This window comes from Gopherus evgoodei, chromosome 8 (assembly GCF_007399415.2).
Source record: "Gopherus evgoodei ecotype Sinaloan lineage chromosome 8, rGopEvg1_v1.p, whole genome shotgun sequence".
In the NCBI taxonomy this organism is placed as follows: Eukaryota; Metazoa; Chordata; order Testudines; family Testudinidae; genus Gopherus; species Gopherus evgoodei.
Window position 1 is genome coordinate 79,092,120 of NC_044329.1, and position 22,705 is coordinate 79,114,824.

Below are 22,705 nucleotides of genomic sequence, written 5' to 3' on the forward strand. Positions count from 1 at the left end.
TCGTTTTTAACATGAGGAATAGATACAGTGACTGCAAAAACTTTGAATGTGTGCACAGCACCACCTAGTGGAAGCTCATAACATTTAAAATCTGAAGTTCAAAGAGCAGCAAAGAATCCTGTGGCACCTTATAGACTAACAGACGTTTTGGAGCATGAGCGAATACCCACTTTGTCAGACATGCATCTGACAAAGTGGGTATTCACCCACGAAAGCTCATGCTCCAAAACGTCTGTTAGTCTATAAGGTGCCACAGGATTCTTTGCTGCTTTTACAGATCCAAACTAACATGGCTACCCCTCTGATACTTGAAGTTCAAAAGAAATTTATAACTATCAATTTTGACAGGAAAATTGAGGCATCTCATTATTTCGATGCTGTTGCTTACTACTGTGGGTCCACTCTTGGGGATATTAGAACATCTTGATGTCAATATAGTCTTATAACTTCCTTTGTTTGTTGTCCTTCATCCTGAAGGATTCAAAAATTATTTTACTGGTGATGCGTTAACAGCCATCTCTGAGTGGCATTACATATTAAGAAGCATTTGCATGATATAATTTGCATACATGTCAAAAGTACAGTCCACGCCATAAATACTTTAGAGTTGAAGTCCCTTGTCCTGCAGTTCACTGTGTATGGGCTCATGTCTGCATCTGTATGCCATGAATTGCAGGATTGGGGCCTAAATTTGATAGATACTGAACATTAAGATAACAAATGGAAAGTATTCATGCAGCAGTCTCTTTTAGACAGCAGCAGTAATGGACTTTAGGAGGGAAAGCAAACTTCTCTAGATAAAATTTCGGAAACAGATTTAGATAGACTGTATTACCCAAGTTGTAATTATGCTAGCCATGCTGATGTGAAAAGTGCAATGACTCATGTTCAAATACTAACCAGATTTGATTCTAACTGTTGTGAGATCTGAGATTTCAAGCTCACATGAAATGACTAAAGGCCCTATTATAAGATTACCTGTGTAAAATGTTTTGTCTTAAATATCTTCTACACAACTGCTCTGTGAGACTACAAATGAACATAAAATTGTACGTGTTACCCAAGTGTGCCTGTTGACACCAGAACTCTGACTTGTATGCAGCCTTGAGATTTTTCCTCTTAAACCTGTAGTCTAAATATTTGTAAGGAATTTGACAGTAAAAAGAAGTGACTTTATTACAAATTGCTAAAGCTGCTTTTTGGGGCAGTTTTTGTGGACTTTTGTTTCTCTGTGGAAGGAGGGGAAAACTTCTTAAAGTTCTCTTCAGACAATTATGGGACGGACTTGAAACTACTACTGATGACTTTGTATGCTGAAAAAATCTTGCTCATTTCACACACATCACATCTGACAATATTTTATATATAGGATAACAAGATCCTTTTTCTTTGTATAGCCGATTATATTAAGGTAGTAGTCTGGCATGAAAATTTGACTGAGATATAATTTCTGTTCCAGATCCTAAACTGCATTTCCTAATATAGGGCAACTGTGTAAATTAACCACCTAAAAGTTTATTAGATTGCCAAGTGGGGAAGGGGAGCAAATGCATTGTAAAGGCAGCCATATTCTGAAATAAAAAGGTTGTAAGTAGCATTTGTGCCAAATGGAACACAATTTTAAAAGCAAACCAAAAACTTTGGTTGGTACAGCTGTTGTCTGGAAGAAATCTGAAGGTGATTAAAAATGTTTATATTTTCATGGGCTCTTGTCAATATATTTCAAAAAAGAAAAAAATTTAGTAACTTGTCGAAGTTCTCTGAAAACATTGGGCAACCTAAAGATGAAATCTAAGGAAACAATTTAGCACAGATTTACTACAGTTTAGCAGGTAGTATGGAGGAAATTTGTGTTCAAAATTCAGCAAAATTTGAAAGTTAGTAGTTAATTCTAAAAATGTGATAATTTTTTAAAGGGAGTTGGTGAGGTGAGTCAAACTTTCATTGTAGCAAATCTCCAGTAAGCTGACTCCCATGAGGCAACTTCAGATTTTTTTTTTTTTTTTTGGTAAACCAAATATATGAATTGCTACAATATTTAATTTGCTTAGATTTGCAAAAGCTGGGGATCACTCTGATCTCTCAAAATCGTTAGACACAACTCTAACTTGAACCTTATGAGGAAGCAAAGGATCCTTTTAATATTTCTTAAATTTTCTTTTGAGTTTGCAAGTTTGTCATGCATTTTATAGTCTAATTCAATTAGACTATAAAATGTGTATTGAACACAAACCTCAGTTTTCCCCCTAAATCACATAACTTAGAAATAAATCTAATTTTGATTTGAATAAATTAAAAATTGTAAGGGCTTGTGTAGCCAGGGAAAAAATGGTTTCAAATATCTTAGAGAAGCTCATGATGGCTAGCTTTCAAGCTTAGTAGACATTTAAAGGAGTAAATATCCTATTTGAATAGTGATGCTTCCTGGAAGGGGGCTAATACACATGTGTTCAGTTATGTTCATAACGCCGTAGAGTTCAGCTTTTTTTCAGGAACACCTGCCAGAATGTGTGATATTGAAAAGCATAGTGTTGACCAAGGAAATACAAATTCATTCACTAAAGCATTTTAATACTGTGTATGTGCATAGTGGCAAACTTTTTAGCTTGATTGTTAAAGAATCATAAAACAAAACGTAACTTACCCAAGGCGAATCTGAAACTAAGTAGTTTGGAAAAGAGAGTGCTTGATTCTATAAGTGAAACTGAGTGTGCAGCTGCTGGCCAAAGGCAACTCTGTGAGCAGCCTTGGATTTCGCTGAGCCAATAATCTTCATGTCTTCACTGTAGATCACTGCAAAAGCATTTCCTGGGGAATGTGGCCATGTGTGACAATCTGACAGCTGCCAAAGACATTTCATAGTGGCTGAAATTCAGTTCCTGAGTTTTTAACATCTGAATGGGTTACCTAGAGTAATGTATCCATTTGTGAAGCTAAATGAGAAAAGTACTAGAGATTTGTCTCCATGGGAGCTTGAACAATTTGTATGGTTCATTGGCTCTCAAAACCCCCACTACACTGGCCTTGAAGCCAGAAGGTGCAGGAGCACTCACACCTTCCCTAGTTCCAGCACTTACATTTGTCACTTGGAACTGTATCTTGGAACTGTACTTATGGTAGAGGTACACTTTTAGTATACACATGCATCTGTGTAACATCTTCCCAAGGATTAAGAGTGTTCCATTGGACTGGGACTGGGACTGGGAGATCTGGGTTCAGTTTCTCACTCTGCCACAGGCTTCCTGTGTGACCTGGGACAAGTTACTGGCATCTAAAAACAAAGTTGCTCTGACTTTGCAAAATTTTCAGCGTAAAATCACACCTTTAAGTAGACTCTTAATTGTTTATTATCTAAAATTATGCTGATTCTGGTAATTCATTATGTAGAACGGAAAATCTAATCTCTTCTAATATCATCATGATTATTCGATGAACAAAAAGCTGTAACGCTGAACGTTGCAAAAATCTGCTACTGGTTATTCTGACTGTGCTGGGCAATCAACATAAAGTTAAGGTCTGCTGTAGGCACATTCATGACTTGCAAACAGACTTGAAATAAAATAAAGATTTGAAATACAAAATTGCATTCAGTTACAGTTGTGATATCACAACAATGAGGAACAAAATACTGGTCAGAAAACATGCACAAATTAGAGTAGTTCCCACATGTCATGGACCATTTTGGTGCAATGGACTACATGAAAGCCAACTGAAACTTGCCAAATTAGAAATAAAGTAGCTTACTTTCAATAAGCACCTCATCAAACTTATATTTAAAAAAAATAATAATTTCCTTGGAGCAGGAATTACTGTTTTTAAGTAGCTTTTCAAGTCTCCGCTTTCCCATCAAAAAATGAGTTGTTGTAAATTAACCTTGGTTAAAAAGTAAAGTGAGGATTTCAACCTAAAGAACAATGCCATATTTTCTTTGCATGTCCTATCTTAAACAGAACTTGGAACAAGAAACCTATAACAGAGCAAGTTTGACAGTCTAAGTATCATTTATAAGATGGAATAAAGGACCTAAATATTTTTTGAAGTAAGCTCACTATGGGGCTTAATTATATAGATTTGGAAAAGTGATGTGAATTCAAGTAATGTGGTCATAAAGGAAAACTGATAATCACAGCAAAGTACTTGTGGTGGTCCCTAAATGTTAGTACATATTCATTCTGTCACAGTTAGTTATTTAGGGCCAACACTTGCTTGCAATAAATGAGTAGTCACACTGAAACAATGGGACTGCTTGCATGAGTAAACTGAGTAGGATTTGGCCCTTGAGGTTTGTATACAACCCCTCCCTATATAACTCTAATGTTCTCATTTGATTGAGTAAAATAGATATACAACGTCTTAATTCCAGACGTTATAGTTAATGATACTATACGATAGAAACTATGTTGAACTCTTGCCCCTCAAATTAGACTTTCATAGTACTTATGCATCTAAAAACTCTGGAGACCACTGCTTTCTTGGAGACTTAAACAACAATCTTGTCCAAATGACAGAACCATAAACTTCATGGAGAAATTCTCAGGTAGGGGGATGATATTGCCTATCAAGCAGTTTCTGCAGAGGACTATTTAATTGTGAATCTTCCTGGCTTTGTGGTGCCAACAGAGTCCTCTGTTGCGCTGCTAAAACAGTCTTGAAAGAAATTCTTTTTTTATAATGTGGCTGTCGCAGGAAGTGAAGTACGACTGCACTGAAGTAACATCCTGCTTGGTTACAAGTTCTCAGTCAAGCCTCCCTGCTGGAAGTGGCTGCTTTATCCACTTTACAAAAATATTCTAGTTTAGAGGGGGGATAGAAGGATAACATTTTATTACTGGAGTTGTGGGTTGTTTTTTTAAAATATCATGGGCAAGTCAGTTGAAAGGAGCAGCAGGATTGGGATTCTTCAGGAGTCCCAGGATATCACAATTCCAGTTGTATCACTAAAGTAAGCAATGATTTGTGAGCTAAGATCTGTGGTAATCTTTCAAGGGTACTGAAAGGTTGCTGAAAATTTCTGACTAGTAGGCTGACTGTAACTAGGATTGGAGAAGGGTCTCTGACTAATAGGCTGACTGTAACTAGGACAGTTGTGCCAAACTAGTCTTTCTATAAACTCTTGTTTTTGCACATCACAAAATCACTGTGCCAGACTTAACCCCTTATTCACGTTGGTGATCAGTTACTGTAACAAATATTCCTGTTGACTTCATTGGGACTAAATATGGGAGTAACCCAATGGAATTAAGGGGCTCATGATGTGGTCCTATATGTTTGGGTGTATGCAGGGTGTTTCTGGTTGAGAGGCACAGCAATAAGATATCTGAGTCTGTAAATCTGGATGGAAGCGTATTAGAAGAGCTGTGGACAGAAATATGTACTGCGCCTATCTGCACTGTCAAGCATACTGCTGATTAATCTTCAGCTTTCAGGAGCACACTTTATTTGTAGGTTTAAGTCTGTGAAAACTTTTACACTCTCCTATTCTCACTTGATAATGTATTTTTGCAAACTTTATAGCATAAGTGCAGTTCCCGCTACAGTGAAGACTTTGTGCTACAGCTGGAAAAAGAGTTGGTCCAAGCGAGACTAAGTGAAGCGGAATCCCATTGTGCTCTGAAGGAGATGCAAGATAAGGTTCTAGAAATGGAAAAGGTAAACCAAAACCAGGATCCTCAGTATAAAGTAACACTGTAAATAACCACACAAGTCCCCACAGTTTAGCTGCATGATAGATTTTGGAATACAATCATGTTCAGTTTCTAGCTCATAGTTGCAAAAAACTTTCAGAAATCTGAGATTAATGTAACCAAAAGCAAAGAGGTGTGCTTGAGTCTTCACACCTGAGTATTGCTCCAAGATCTCGGAACAGTTCCATGTGATCACTTTGAAGTCTGGTGGTTTGAGTAAACATTTTGTTTCATTATTGATCGTTTTGTCAAGCCTCAAGATAATGTCCATCCAATGCTTGGACTACTGGTAGATATTGATGCAGGGCATAGCTAGCTGCTGACAAAGGTATCTGTAATGGGGAATGAGGAATTCAAGCTCTCCTCCATCCCAAATTTTCAGGTGCTTGTTGGGCAGGAAAATTTCCAAAATGGGAAGGCAAAAGATGCCCCCTCTTCACAGTACCAAAAACCTCAACTGTCTTAGTTTTGGTTTTGACATCCATCTCCCTCTTTTTCCCATTCATTGAAAGTTACAATTTTCCTCTAACAATCAACTGTCAAAACATCCAGCTTCCTTTGCAGAACAAAAATTTGCAGAACATCAGACATTTGCAGAATAAGATGGAATAATCCCAAATGATATAACTGATATGATGTACTGATTGGGGGACTAGGCAGTCCCGCATATACAGAATTGTAGTATGGCAGTCTGCCTCTCACAGGGTCCGTTGAATCAGGGAACAGAAGCCCTGGCAGAAATTGGGAACAAGCCAACCAGCAGATGATTAACTGATTCCCAGAGGGAAGATGTGAGTGAGGATACAGCTCTGTAAGGGTGGCGGAACAGGAGAGAGACAGACATTTCCCATACCAGCAGCAGAAGACTGTAACAGGTTGGGTAGGCCCTATGGTCTCCCTGAGGCTAAGGGGAGGACATGACCTCTTGAGATTTTAGGGTGTGAAGGACCCTGCAGTATCGGGCCAGGTCAGGACTGTCCCTTTTTGTTACTTTTCTATGTATCTTGCATCTGTGTGGCGGAAGAATAAAAGCTTGCATAGAAGGCTAAAATAGAGGTGGCTGTGGCTGACTGTTTTGTCCCCAAGCTGGTAGACAGACCCACCAGATTACATGGACTTTGATCAAAACTTATATTTTAGGCAAAGTAAGACCTGGAGTACAGTGTTTTTAAAAGTAAAATCTTGACTCAACAGGTAAATCAAATGATCTAGGAGACTTGGCAGGTGTGTGGTGGGGTAAGATGCATAAAACATTAATATGTTCAAATAAGAATTCATGATCTGAGGGTCCTACCCCAAAATTCAGATGAGCATTTACCTATATTTACTCGTTTTCAGACATGGACATGATATTCTTTAAATTAAAAATTCAGTGTAAAACTGAAAAAAGGAGTTGTAAACATAACAGATAAAACCCAGTTTTAGGAAATAACTTTATAAAGTTACAGCATCTCTGGACTGGAGCATGTGCACATGGGTGGATGAGAGAACATAAAATAACCAAAAGTTGCTTTGACTACTGCAGTCTGCTATCTTTAGACAATATAGGCTGGGAAAAAACATTCATTTTCCCAAGGTCTGCATTGATGCGCTAATAGTTCAGGAGCCTAGCAGGATATACTGTAGCTATTCGCACTTGTAAATAGCTACAGCACTTACTCTGAGACCTTTTGAAGCTGTTACAGTGGATGTTTACTATCTGTTAATTCTGACGGTACTACTGAATCCTATGTTAGCCAAATCATCATAATCCCCAAATATACCAAAGGTACAAAAAACAACCAGTGTTTTTTAAACACTAAAAAATGGTAGGAAGGTGGAGGAAAAATGCAATTAAACTTTGAGTATTTGACGACAGTTCAAGTCCTTCACACCTTTGCAAAGTAATGAGTAGGGATGCTCTTGTTCAGGTGGATTTTTTTAAAATTTCCCTGCCACTTTTTGGTTGTTATTTTAATTTGTTTCAGTAATTCCATGTTAGTATTTTTTTTTAACTTTTATCCAAGCTGTTCTTGTTACCAGCTACTCTTCTTTCTGGTTAGTTTCCCCCAGACTTATTCCTTTTTCCCTGTCCTGTAGGGTTCTGCTTCCCTCCATTATTTCATCTGTGTTCTTGCCCAGCTGCCATTCTGAATCTTCATTGACCCTTCTTTTTTCAACATCACTTTCTTCTGTCTTTTTCAGAGATGAACAAACTTTCCAAAAATTCAAGTCTGAGATCTCATTCATTAATAAGATGTGTAGGCTCAAATGGTAAAAATCACCATAATGGTATAACATGTATTTCTCGTTCACTTTACCTAGCAAAAATAGAGTTCAAAACCTTCAGATATGTTTTCCATGCATTTTTGTTGGCATCATTAATACCAAAGACAGTGTAAGCAATCCAGCTCCATTCCCTGCTTGTTAGTGATGCTATCAACTCCAGCATGAGAAGTCTAGAGGCCAGGAGATCTGAAATCTTGGTATGTAATTTTAGTTAGACAAATACCTTTTAAGTATTAACTTAAATCCATACTTTATTCTATCTACAGTCCCAGATTTAGATTTAATGCTTTTCATTTCATCTTAAGGTGCATCAGGAATAGTGATCACTCCATGTGATCTTGGAACAAAACTTCCTAAATGCACACGTCTTCAATTAAATGTTTAAGAGAGTGTTCTTTGCTGCAGAGGAACAGCTCTTTACCTGATGAGAATAATGTTGCCAGACTCCAAGAAGAACTGATTGCAGTGAAGTTGAGAGAAGCAGAAGCTTTGATGGGCCTAAAAGAACTTAAACAGCAAGTTAAGGATTTGGAGGAACACTGGCAGGTATGAATATAAACCTCTTGATAAACTTAAATATTTTTGAATAAAGTAGGACAATTGAATATGTAAGTCTGAGAAATGGGGTAAAGTAGATTGGTGACTGGGGTTGTACAGAAATGGAATATTAAATGAGAGAGCCACAATCCGTTTTCTACTTTAAAAATGTAAAATTGATCCAAGTTGTAGATGAGGGCTTTCTACCTCATGCCACAAATTACTTTCACTTTATACTGTATACCTCCCACCAAAACAAGTGTTTTAAAGATCCTATTTCAGTGAATGCAAGTAGAGGTTGGAACTTAGCAAAATCTTGCTATTCAGGTGTTTGAAATACTCAAACTTCTCTTGTTTCAGTTTCTCTCTTCTCTTGTTATAGTTTCAGTTCTGTGATTGTCCCAATTGAAAATTCCTGTCCCCCTTCCACCACCTCTTAGTTCTTGTAACTATGTAACCTGTGGCTGTTTGTAGTTCTTATGATGAACTGTAATGCTGTATTAGTCTTCTGTTTGAGTTGTCAAAATTGGGGTGGTGGATTGGGAAGTACTTCATTCTTCAGCAGATGAAGTAATAGTATTTTAAGAGAGTCCATAGATATAGATATAAATAAAAACCCATTATAAATGTTTTCAGCGTCATCTAGCTCGCACTGCTGGAAGATGGAAAGATCCATCCAGAAAGAACACTGTGAATGAATTGCAAGATGAATTGATGACAATCCGATTGAGAGAAGCAGAAAGTCAGGCAAACCTAAAAGAGATGAAACAAAGAATGATGGAGATGGAAACACAGGTACATTATTGAAAACTAGTACTGAGATGGCAGAGAGTTAAGCATTATTGTGATCCAAACTGAATGCCGTCACCTAGGGATGCCAAGGGATAGCCTTTACAAATGACAGTAGCATAGTGAGACAATACAACACTCCTATGCTTCATGCTGTTAGACTGGTTAAGAATGAGACTCCAATTTGGTTCCCTTCCACTTTTCAAGACTTACAGTATATGAAGTTCACCTTTCTAAACTTCCCACCTTGATGTTAAGCAATGAACTCACCATGCTGGGTCAATATGTATGAATCTCAGTTGTTTTACAGTCCTAATTTAGTACAGCACTAAGTGTGTATTTTTAAATCAGTTGTTAAATTTAACAGGCCCTTATCTGACAAAAATACTATCTGCTCCTTTCCTTCCCCTTGGGAGTTGCCTATGTGGCGCTGCCTGATCGTGACCTCCTTTCTTTCATAACCCATGAATCTGGCTCCTGAATTGACCAGAGGATCCTTGCAGATCAGCTGTCTGCTGCCGGTACTTAAGTGCACCGACATTTTGTCCCTTAAGCTGTGATAAATTCCATGTGACTGGGGTGTTTGTGAAGAGAGAAGAGTAACTTGTTTACCTATTTAAATTCTGCTATAACCAAGGAATAAGGGAGAATCACTTGGCAAAAAACTCTGTATTATGTGGACTTCAACGAACACTTATTTGTTCCTGAAATTTCTGTTGACACTATAGCATAGTATTGAACTTCTGTGTAGGGTGACCAGATGAGGAGGAGGAGGAGAAAAAGAAAATATCAGGACACATGGGGGGTGGGGTTGTCTGCTGGCAGAGCAAAAAAAAAAGTGCTGCCGGCGGAGCGAAATATCAGGACATCTGGTCATCCTACTTCTGTTACTTGAAAGGAGGTGAGGAGTGAAGGCTTTGCAATAGGATTTTTGAGGAATCCTCTCATGAGAAAAAGGCTCAAACGTAACTGACACATGGGGAAACATGGTGCATTCAGAATGTAAAATGTATCTCAGTCCTACCACTACCATTCCCTGCTGTCCCAGGAAGCAGAAGATGGGACACATGGTGGTGTGGTGTAAAGAACTGACTATGCACCCAGCAGTTGGCCCAGAGTCACCAGTTAGAACTTGTTACAAGCCACTGATGGAGTAAAAAGCTTCATAAAATACCTCAAACAAATTAGCAACCCTAATGAAACAGGTTTTAACAACTTGGCCTTGTAAAAATTACTTTCAGTTAATCCATTTTTAATTCAATCAGCAGGGGGCATAATTATCCTGTCTTATCATATGCCGTGTACTAACAATCACAAATAACCTCACTTCAGTGTATTTCCTGAGTGCTTCTATGTAGACCTTCAAATGGAAGATAACAGCATACAATAATTTGGTTCATATATCATTTTGTGTGTGTGTGTGTATGTGTGTGTGTGTGTGTATGTGTGTGTGTGTGTGTATGTATGTGTATATATATATATATATATATATATATATATATATATAATATGTATATATAATAATACAAAGTCTGTTTATGTGCAAAAATATAATTTGCCTTTCAGTGTCTAACATACTTTAGTTACTAATCTTAATGTTTTATATACGCTAGGTCAGGTGTTCTCTGAACACATTTGTTGGTGGCTGCACTCCTCACTGGTGAACACACTGACACTTTTTCCTAAAATACTTAATTAACTGTAGGAAAAATAATTAAATATGCATAGATACACATCCAAATCATTGTAATTTTTATATTGTAGGTTTTTTTGGCAGACTCAGTCATAAAAATAATGCTGCCTACCCCTTCAGGAGTGATGATGTATATTTGTTAATATCACAGCACACTTAGTAACTACCTGGGTGGCTATGAAAAGTGTGATTTTTAACAAACATGCAAGTATCACTTTTCACAGCAGTTTGTTAATATCACTTTTCTCAGCAAGCCCCAGGACCCATTAAGCTCTGAATGGGGGGGCTTCATGGGGAGGTGGTAGGGGCCAGAGACGATGGTGGGACGGATGCAGGCCGGGGAGCCAGTGGGGTCCCAGGGCAATGGCAGGGGGAGGGGGGAATGGATGCAGGGCTATGGGAGGCAGCAAGAGCGATGGGGATGGGTGAGTCCAACTGACACATGGCTATACCATGACCTGGTATCTGCTGCCATGCGGCCAGAGCCCAGAGCTGGGGACAGGAGTTGTGTGGCAAGAGCCATGGCCTGGTGTCTGCTGCCGTGCGGCCAGGGCTGGGGCTCAGTGCCTGTGGCCAGAGTCCAGAGCTGGGGACAAGAACTGCATGGCCAGAGCCAGGGATTGGAGCCCGCTGCCACATAGCCGGAGCTGTATGTCAGCACCTGGCGACCAGTGCCTGCCACTGCGCGGCCAGAGTTGAGTGCCAGAACCCAGGACTGCATGGCTGGAGCCAGGAGCCAGCACCTGCTGCTGCATGACGAGAGCCAGCACTCGCTGCTGCACAGCTAGGACCGCAGTCGGTACTGGGGGCCAGCTCCTGCCACTGCGTGGCTGGAGCTTGGGAACAGAGATACGAGTTGGCGCCTGCTGTTGTGCAGCTGTGGTAGGGGATCAGTGCCAGGGGCTGGAGCCATGCGGCCGGAGTTGTGGGTTGGCATCTGCCACTGCACAGACAGAGCTTGAGACTGGAGCCACGGGCCAATGCCCACTGCCACACAGCTGGAACCAGAGGCTGGAGGTGAAGTCCCTCAGCTGGAGGCCAGGGCCACGTGGACAGAGCTGGTGGGGTGGGGTCAGTATGCACTACCCCACACTCGGAGCCCAGTGCTGTACAGCCAGGCTCCTGAAGTCCTGCTGCTGGAGCCTGACGCTGAAACCCTCTTCCCCCAAGGTTGGGTCAAGAACTCCCCTTGCTACTGCAGCAAAAGGTAGATCGTGCCAAACCAACTTGAACTCCTTCTTTGAGAAGGTGACAGATTATTTAGACAAAGGAAATGCAGTAGATCTAATTTACCTAGATTTCAGTAAGGCATTTGACACGGTTCCACAGGGGGAATTATTAGTTAAATTGGAAAAGATGGGGATCAATATGAAAATTGAAAGGTGGATAAGGAACTGGTTAAAGGGGAGACTACAACGGGTCTCACTGAAGGGTGAGCTGTCAGGCTGGAAGGAGGTTACTAGTGGAGTTCCTCAAGGATCAGTTTTGGGACCAATCTTATTTAACCTTTTTATTGCTGACCTTGGCAAAAAAAGCGGGAATGTGCTAATAAAGTTTGCGGATGACACAAAGCTGGGAGGTATTGCTAACACAGAGAAGGACTGGGATATCATGCAGGAAGATCTGGATGACCTTGTAAACTGGAGTAATAGTAATAGGATGAAATTTAATAGTGAAAAGTGCAAGGTCATGCATTTAGGGTTTAATAATAAGAATTTTAGTTATAAATTGGGGACGCATCAGTTGGAAGCAACAGAGGAGGAGAAGGACCTTGGAGTATTGGTTGATCACAGGATAACGATGAGCCGCCAATGTGATATGGCTGTTAAAAAAGCTAATGCAGTTTTAGGATGCATAAGGCGAGGTATTTCCAGTAAAGATAAGGAGGTGTTAGTACCGTTATATAAGGCACTGGTGAGACCTCATCTGGAATACTGTGCGCAGTTCTGGTCTCCCATGTTTAAGAAGAATGAATTCAAACTGGAACAGGTTCAGAGGTGGGCTACTAGGATGATCCGAGGAATGGAAAACCCCTCTTATGAAAGGAGACTCAAAGAGCTTGGCTTGTTTAGCCTAACCAAAATAAGGTTGAGGGGGGATATGTTTGCTCTTTATAAATATATCAGAAGGATTAATATTAGGGAGGGAGAGGAATTATTTAAGCTTAGTACCAATGTAGACACAAGAACAAATGGGTATAAACTGGACACTAGGAAGTCTAGACTTGAAATTAGACGAAGGTTTCTAGCCATTAGAGGAGTGAAGTTCTGGAACAGCCTTCCAAGGGGAGTAGTGGGGGCAAAAGACATATCTGGCTTTAAGACTAAGCTTGATAAGTTTATGGAAGGGATGGTATGATGGGATAGCTCAATTTTGGCAATTGATCTTTGATTATCAGCAGGTATGTATGCCCAGTGGTCTGTGATGGGATGTTAGATGGGATGGGATCTGAGTTACTACAGAGAATTCTTTCCTGAGTGCTGGCTGGTGAGTCTTACCACATGCTCAGAGTTTAGCTGATCGCCATATTTGGGGTCGGGAGGGAATTTTCCTCCAGGGCAGATTGGCAGAGGCCTTAGAGGTTTTTCACCTTCCTCTGCAGCGTGAGGCATGGGTCACTTGCTGGTGGATTCTCTGCAGCTTGAGGTCTTCAAACCACAATTTGAAGACTTCAATAACTCAGACATAGGTTAGGGGTTTGTTATAGAAGTGGATGGGTGAGATTCTGTGACCTGCTTTGTGCAGGAGGTCAGACTAGATGATCATATTGGTCCCTTCTGACCCTAATGTCTATGAGTCTGAGTCTATGAGCATTGTGCCCCACCACTCCCCAGAGGCAGTGCAGGGTGCTGCCCAGGAGGCTGTCATGGCCACATGAAAACCTCCTGGTGGCCACATTTGAGAAACGTTGCACTAGACTGCCTGGTACCTGAGTATACTTTGTACAAATGCAGTTGCATCATTTTCATTTGAAATAAACATTAAGATGAACAATTTTTAATTGCAACAAATCTTGGAATGATTTTGGCTCAATACAACCTTTTTGGTTTACTGTATTTGTAAATCCTGCTTATAAAAAGTCTACTGGGAGAAATGTGTTAGTGCTTTCCTTGTCTAGTTAGGTAGGTGTGATCAGACCTCTTCTGACACACTTCTTTTTTTATAATTGTAGAACCACGTCAACAGTAACCATTTACGGAGGGCGGAGCAAGAGGTCACCAGTCTACAAGGAAAGGTGCAATATCTTTCTGCGCAGAACAAAGGGCTTCTCGCTCAGCTGAGTGAAGCAAAACGTAAACAAGCAGAGACTGAGTGCAAGGTAACCAGCATCATGAGCACACAATTCACGTACACAGTATATAGTCACATTCTTCTGTCTTGCTTGCTACAGTCTGATCCATATTTTCAATGTCATATAGATGACAAAGCTCACAAAAGCAAAACTTTACATCTTATAGTGAATTAGTAACATCATCTTGGATTTACCACCCACCAAAAGGAGGGCTGACAATCTTCTCCTCTAATTTGTGGTCCTGTGAAGGTTAACTTTTCTGATTAGAACCACACTTTAAAGTGATTATGAATAAAAGGCACAGACTTGCACAGCAGACTCAGAACATGGTTTACTCAGACATATCTGATTGCATTCATGACAAAGAAGTTTGTAGTACCTTAATTCTGGTTAGCAGAATCAATATAGGTATGTGAAGAGTTGCAAGGGTAGAATTAGGGTGGAAGGGGATGTGTCCCCAGGGTAAGGTATGTGTGACAGTACCCACTGTCAGCCTGTCTTTCTGTAGTGTCTACAATTGGTCAATGTGTGTCTAAGAAGGCTGAATAGAACAGACCTCTTCATTGTGGTTAATGCGCAAGAATGAAAGAGTCTGGCTTGACTTTGAAATCCGAGGTTCAGTTTGCACTTTCTAGTTTAAAACTGTTCTTTCTTTCTGAACTGTGCAAATTTGGTATGGCAATCAAACACCATAAATGTGGAGTCTTGTGAGGCTCTTTTAGTAACTGCCTTGTAAAACCATACTTGAAAGCCATCATTGCCCCTCACCTAAAAGTGAGCCTATCTAAACCAAAAGTTGTTCCAGCTCAGGTGTGTAAAATCTTTTCACGTGTCAGAAGCTGAAAACAAAAGTTAAGTGTATTTCGAATTCATTTTCAGTACACATGGGTGGTAGGATTCCTTTAGTAAAAGTAAATTAAAATATTCAATATAGTCAAAATCCTGTGTGCCTGTTTTTAGTATTATCCAAAAGAATAGTATGAGCAGCACATCAGTAATCAAATTAACATCTTAAATCTTCAGCTGTACACTGTTGTGTTCATATACTGCATCAGCTTCAAAATGTGTCCATGAACATATGAGTTTTGCCTTAGCAAAAGGAAATGGGTTACGTTTACACTTGAGTTCCAGATGTTTCCAGATTCATTCGTATAGGGCAAAGTTGAAAAAATATTTCAAGAAAAAATTTCTCAAATGACACTCACTTATTAAAATGTATGTGTATTATAAGAAATAACATGCACCCAAGTGTATGTAAGGCTGTAATTCCATCAAAGGGTTCTGATGACAGCATAAACCAAGAGTGACGCTTGAGTGGTTTTATCACTGTCACTAGATTCCAGTGATGAAATTACATCCTTATTAATATGTATAGTTTTCTTACAATAACACACACCTGTAAATACTGAAATTTGCGCATGTTTCAAAGTGTTCTCTTCAGGGTAATACAGTTTAATTGACTAGATTTCTGTATACTAAACTATGCTGACCTAACTTTAATCACCCTAGACTATGAAGTGTAGTGTGTATTCAGCACCTCTGTCTCTTTACCAGTCTCCTAATTAACTTCATTCTGCTAGTGAAGGGTTTTTTATTTAGTTTCATTTGATTTTAATTTAAGGTGCTTACCATTTCTTAGATATACTATAGTCCTTCTCCCCTAGGACATTCAACATCTCTTTAGAAAGGATTTTCACTTTTCCTGCTGTTTACATTGTATACTGTTGCTAGCCTCCTGTGTTTCTAATGGACGTAAAATCAAGTATACAGGTAATTGGGTACTGGAATTTGACAAGCCAATGAAAGTTGTTTTTTAGGGATCTGCCCACTGAATATTAAATATTAAATGCAAGACCTCATTCTGACTAGAATCAGCACTTCATTCTACATAAGAGTTGGTTTCTGGTGCTGAATCAGTTATTGCTTTCCATATGTTGATTTCCTTACTAGATGTTCACAACTGTTTTATATATTGGTGGCATTTTTTAGTGTATAAGTAATGACATTTCCCCACCTGTAAATTCTTGTTTCATAGGGTTGAATACTACTGATCACATCAAATCCTTATTAAATATTGCAAAGAGGTGAGATATCCTCATCCTTTTCATAAAGTAGAAGAGCACTTTGAGTGTCCTCTACTCCAGATTCTGGATTAAGTTTTTGTATCCATCCTCATCTGGATAATTGGCATGAAAAGCCTTGCTCTAAAATGGGTTGGGACAAGTTGCTAGTGGATGCTCAGTGCAAGCAGGGACTATGTGTTTGTCAAGTATAATTCTTGTGGCCAGTGAATGAGGTGGAAACACTGACTGTGATCCTGGCTAGACCCTGAATTTTGGATCATAATCATTAGTCCCTGAGAGGTTTATGAGGCTTCCATCACAACATGCTTCACAAATGCACGTTTGTGGTCTGAAATCTGTCAAGATAATGTTAATATGAAGTTAATCTCAGTTTAGTGCAAATAAATTGATTCTATTTGGTATTCTGGCTCATTATTTGAACCGTGACCTTGACTGTAAGCTTGGAACTGGCCCCATATCTGAGTGTTCGTACAGAATCCTACATTGTAGTATTCATATACATAATTTTTTTATTTGCAAATTGTATTAATAGATCATTGTGATTAACTTGCTTAAGTAAGACTCTTCTAATTTAATTTTCCCTCCTCTTTCCCGTTCCCCAAAATGCTTTCCTCCTTTATCCTATCACTGATATAATCTGTCGTGCCTGCTGTCATCCTGTTGTCCCCACACTCACTCCTCCCTGACTTGCCTCTTGCTTTTTCCCCTTAATAAAAGCGTGCTGTGCTCTCTCCATCCTCAAGAAGCAGTCCCTTTATTCCACTAGTCTTTCCAGTTACTTCCTCTCCCTTCCTTTAATCTCTAAACTCAAAGGCACTATTTGCCACTGTTGCCTACAGTTCCTTTTTTCTAGCTCCACTTGGACCCTCCATGCAACTGAAATTAATCTCACCAGGATTTCTAATGACTCCTTTCATGGCCGGAATTTCTGGCTCTCGACCTGATCCTCCTTCACTTGCTTAAAAAACTGGTTACTTGCTCTTTCTTGACATCTTGTCCTACCTTGGGTATTTGTGTCCTCTCCTGGCTCTTCTACCCTCTGATCATTCTTTCATTGTATCTCAGTGAATCCTCCTATTTTGCGAGCAGTCACACAGGCTCTTCCCTTGACCAACTTCTCCTTTTACATCTCTTTTGGCTTCTTGCATGACTTCAGCTACCATGTGAATGCTGATGGGTTTCAGAGTTTTCTTTTCCACTCTTAATCAGCTCCTTCCAACCTAGCCCACATCTCAGCCTGTCTTTCCGACACCATCTTTAATGTGTCACTACAATTTAAACACAACGTGGGCAAAACTGACCTCCGTATCCTTACTTTCAAAACCTCTCCCTCTTATCCTTTTTGTTACTGTTGACAATACCATCATCTTTCCTACTGCCCATAAACCTAGATGTTTATATTTGACTCCTTCTGCCTTGTCCCACATATCCAGATTTTTCTATAACACTTTTGAGTGTGCCTTCCCTCTTCGTTGATACAGGTAAACCTCTTGTTCAGTTCCTCATCTCCGATCTACTATAGTGATTTCTTGACCTCCCTGACAACCACATCATCCATCCCAGGCTATTCACAACACAGCTGCTAAGATCTTCCCTGTCTTTTATTCTAAACGCATCTCAGACATCTTGAGTGCCTCCATTTGCTCCCCCTCTTCCACAGCATTTAGTTAAGCTTCTAATACAGTCCTTACGACCATTCACAGTTCTGTCCCTCTTGTCTCCTGCTCTGCCAACAATGCCCTCCTTGATTGCCCCAATGTTTGCATCTCCAACTCTTCTTGTGTTTTTCATACACCCTTATGCTTGGAATGCCCTTCCTGAACTGATCTTTAAGGGCAAATATTGCCACCTTGCATTCCTCCAAGACCCACTGTTTCTATGATACTTACAAAAAGTTAGTCAACTAATAGGTTGAAGGGAAGTTGAATGTAGTTACCTTTTTAAAATGTGCATCATGTGTGCTGTTCATATAATCTTGATTGTGTCCCTATTCTTCATACAGTGTATGTTTGTTTTAGACAGCAAGCTAAAGCCTGGGTAGTTGCTACCAGAATACAAGGACTTATTTAAAGCAGCATTTTGTAGTAGAAAACCTCTTAGAACCAGTTTTATAATAGCACTTTCCTTATTACATTTTTGGGTATGTTTTCTGTTCACTTGTAAAACTTAATGCAAAAGTTTCACCTTCTCTGTGTGCAAGTCCCCCCAAGCAATATATTTTTTCATATTAGCATTACCTTTTGTAGAGAGAGCTGCAGATTTGCTTCTCCCCACCCATTTTCCTCTCTAATAACAACCTAATACATCCTCAAATCCTTAATCTTCATTCTTCCAGGTGAGAACTGAATGGGTCGTCCATGTACATAAACTGTTCTTTAATTTCCCTAGGCACAGGAATAATAGTCCAGTGGGCAACCATTCACCAATATTCCAAACCTAATAGGGTTGATCTCTTCCTTCATGTTCCTCCATCCAGTGTTTTAAGAGCTACCTAATTAGACATCACTTCCATGTAATTAACAATGTTGAATGTTCCTGGATATAAATTCTTAAACTATGTACACCCCTCTGAGATCATATCCTTTCATCTAAAACTTAATGCATCAGAAGTGTGTAATATTAGGACTAATTAAGAGAATTGTATATCTGAGCAAATGTAGAGACTTTCAAGTATATACAAAGTCATACAGTCAGGATAATTTTTCTTGAAAACGCTTGACACCCCCGCCCCGCCCCCCCAAAACCCCCAAAAGCAAAACTTAGACTCCTGGCCTAATGGCCAGTCTCCTGGCAGGAGGGAAATAGCCCCTTTATAATGTTGTTTCCTTGTTGGATGATATTGCTTTGCAGTTTAATTCCTTGAATTTCTCCAAGAATAAGTCAGGTTGAGCAAAGTTAACTGATCTATGCAGCATCTGACTAAGAGGCTGCTCAGTGAAAGGAGCTAGGGTTTTTTATTGGCACACTTCCCACTGCTGATGTGGAAGATGCTGTATCTTCTGGTTCTGAGAAGTTAGCTGGTCCATTGTTCACTCCTCAGTTATTTGTCATGAAACTGTAAAATCACCTGCTATGTGTGATCAGTGTATTAGTCTCATTTTGAATAAATTGATATGTCTCACCTTAACTGAGAGCAGATAGTTATGAACTGATCCTCAGCTACATTGACTTACCATGAACACTTCAAACTTTATCAAGAATTTGAAGTGTCAGTGTGTTCCTCTTGTATCTGATCAACAATTCATGGGCTGTATGATGAGTCAGCTTGAATTGTTAGTAATCAGCACAGTCAGATTAAAAGGAATCCAGCTACTAGTACTGCTAGAGCTAAACTCTGCTTTAAGGTAAAGTAACCCAGCAGCCCTGCATGGGTGGAATTCGTCTCTCAGGGTACGTCTACACTATGGGATTATTCCGATTTAACATAAACCGGTTTTATAAAACAGATTGTATAAAGTCGAGTGCACGCGGCCACACTAACCACATTAATTCGGCGGTGTGCATCCATCGTCCGAGGCTAGCGTCGATTTCTGGAGCGTTGCACTGTGGGTAGCTATCCCGTAGTTCCCGCAGTCTCCCCTGCCCCTTGGAATTCTGTGTTGAGAGCCCAGTGCCTGATGGGGCAAAAATCATTGTCGCGGGTGGTTCTGGGTACAGCCTCACCCCTTCCTCCATGAAAGCAGCAGACAACCATTTTGCGCCTTTTTTCCCTGGGTGAACTGTGCAAACGCCATAGCACAGCAAGCATGGACCCTGCTCAGATCAATACCGCAATCGTGGACTTTGTAAACACCTCGCGCATTCTCGTGCAGTCTCTCCTATCCTCACATTTGTCTCTCCTATCCTCACGTTTGTCCCTCCTGTCCTCACGTTCACTGGCATCTTTCCTGTGCTTTGCTACCACGTCCTTCCACTCATTCAGATGAGCTCTTTCATTGCGGGCTACTTCCATGATTTCCGAGAATATTTAGTCTCGCGTCTTCTTTTTCCTCCGCCTTATCTGAGTTAGTCTTCAGGATGGAGTAGGGAGGCTTGAAAAATGTGCAGCTGCATGAGGGAGGGAAAAAAGGGAGAGAAGTATTTGAAGATACATTTTACAGAACAATAGTTATACTCTTTCACAGTGAACAACACTATTCACTTTACATAGCACATGTGATTTCACTACAAGGTCGCATTTTGCATCTTAATACTGAGTGCCTGCGGCTCTGGTGTTACAGATCTCACAGATGCAGGTCCGGGCATCAGAATTCAGCTTGCATGCGGCTGTGGTAAGCCATTGTCTTTTGGCTTCTGCAGCCTTCATATTCACAGTGCCCTCCTTTCCCAAATACCAAACAAATCCCATTCAGTGATGCTTCTTTCCTGTTAACAAGCAGCAGAAGCCAACCCCACCCCCATCCAACTCTCTAGGATGATTGCTTTACCCCTCCTCCCACCGCATGGCTGGTATCATGGAAGATCACTACTAATCACCCCCCTTTCTCCCTCCACCGCGTGGCTGATAGCTGGGAAGATCCCTGCTAGCCACACGTGAAAAAGCTCAGCGCTATTCCCCTCCTCCCCTCCCCCCGCTTGGCTACGTGTAAGGAAGGATTTCTTTTAAGCAACAGGAAAATGGCCATCTCTATCCCCTTAATTAAATTCCTGAATTTCAACCAGGTTACCATGAACGATATCACTCTGCTGAGGATAACAGAGCAAGATAAAGAACGGATGTTTCTTGAATGCCAGCAATCACCGGGACCATACGCAGCTATGCTTTGTCATGCAATGATACCCGATTACTTGCTACATGCATGGTGTGGTAAAGTGTCCTACCATGGTGGATGGAACAAGGCTGCCTTGCCCAGAAACCTTCTGCAAAGGCTTTTGGAGTACTTCCAGGAGCGCTTCATGGAGATGTCTCTGGAGGATTTCCGCTCCATCCCCAGACATGTTAACAAACTTTTCCAGTAACTTGACTGGCCGCGAATGCATCCCAAGCCCTCAGGGCAAATCAATCATTAAAAAACGCTTGCTTTTAAACCATGATTTATATTTACAAAGGTACACTCACCAGAGGTCGCTTCCATGGCTTCACTGTCTGGGCTAGTGGCTTGGGAGGGCTGGGAGGGTAAATCCGTCTGGGTCAGAAAAAGCTCCTGGCTGTTTGGGCTAACCGAGTCCTGTGTGCTCTCTGCAAGGTTGTCCTCCTCTTCCTCCTTCTCATCTTCCCCCTCCACAGAATCCTCAGCCATGGTTGAGATTACAACTCCCACCTCGGAATCTACGGACAGGGGTGGGGTAGTGGTGGCGCAGCCCCCTAAAATTGCATGCAGCTCAGCATAGAAGTGGCATGTTTTCAGCCCTGACCCGGACCTTCCGTTTGCTGCTTTGGTTTTCTGGTAGGCTTGTCTGAGCTCCTTAACTTTCACTCTGCACTGCACTGCGTCCCTGGTGTGGCCTTTTTCCATCATAGCCTTGGAAATTTTTTCAAATATTTTTTCATTTTGTCTTTTGGAACGGAGTTCTGTTAGCACTGAATCCTCTCCCCATAAAGCGATCAGATCCACTACCTCCCATGCGGTCCATGCTTGAGCTCTTTTTCTGTTCTCAGGAGGCTGCATTGCTACCTGTGCTGATGAGCTCTGTGTGGTCACCTGTGCTGATCAGAGCTTCACGCTGGCCAAATAGGAAATGAAATTCAAAAGTTCGCGGGGCTTTTCCTGTCTACCTGGCCAGTGCATCTGAGTTCAGATTGCTGTCCAGAGCAGTCACAGTGGTGCACTGTGGGATACCACCCGGAGGCCAATACCGTTGATTTGCGGCCACACTAACCCTAATCCGATATGGTAATACCGATTTTAGCGCTACTCCTCTCGTCAGGGAGGAGAACAGAAACCGATTTAAAGAGCCCTTTATATCGATATAAAGGGCCTCGTAGTGTGGACAGGTGCGGCGTTAAAACGGTTTAACGCTGCTAAAATCAGTTTAAACGCGTAGTGTAGACCAGGCCTTAGTCTGAATTAGATATGAGGTCTGATTCTGTAGCATTTGTTTGTTTATGCTACGGTTTTCATCACTCTGACAAATATAGGTAACTAATGCAGTAAAACAGATCCACACTTATGAAAGTCAGAATTTAGAAAAAACACTTTTACAATATCAAAAATAAGCGGGAGTACAAAGACTGAAAAAAACAATCATCTAGTAACTACAGTAAATCTGAAATTTAATTGAATTGATGGCTATAGAAGTGGTAGTCAAGTAACAAAAGGAAAATAGTCCACAACATGCTCTAATAGTGCAGTGATGGGAAACAACTGATGTTCTTTGTTTACAAGATCCAAATAAAAGGCCAACTTGAAAATTACTA

At 40.5% G+C, this 22,705-nt stretch overlaps 1 protein-coding gene across 7 annotated transcripts in view; it reads left to right on the plus strand.

Annotated features, from left to right (window-relative positions):
- The window catches only part of EVI5 (ecotropic viral integration site 5), a 132,445-nt gene that overhangs the window by 46,948 nt on the left and 62,792 nt on the right, over positions 1 to 22,705 (plus strand). For all 7 annotated transcript variants that reach the window (XM_030572078.1, XM_030572081.1, XM_030572082.1 and 4 more), the window contains 4 exons: positions 5,515 to 5,649; positions 8,358 to 8,498; positions 9,126 to 9,284; positions 14,144 to 14,290. In XM_030572078.1, the coding sequence (XP_030427938.1) occupies positions 5,515 to 5,649; positions 8,358 to 8,498; positions 9,126 to 9,284; positions 14,144 to 14,290 (582 nt within the window). The remainder of the gene's footprint in view (positions 1 to 5,514; positions 5,650 to 8,357; positions 8,499 to 9,125; positions 9,285 to 14,143; positions 14,291 to 22,705) is intronic.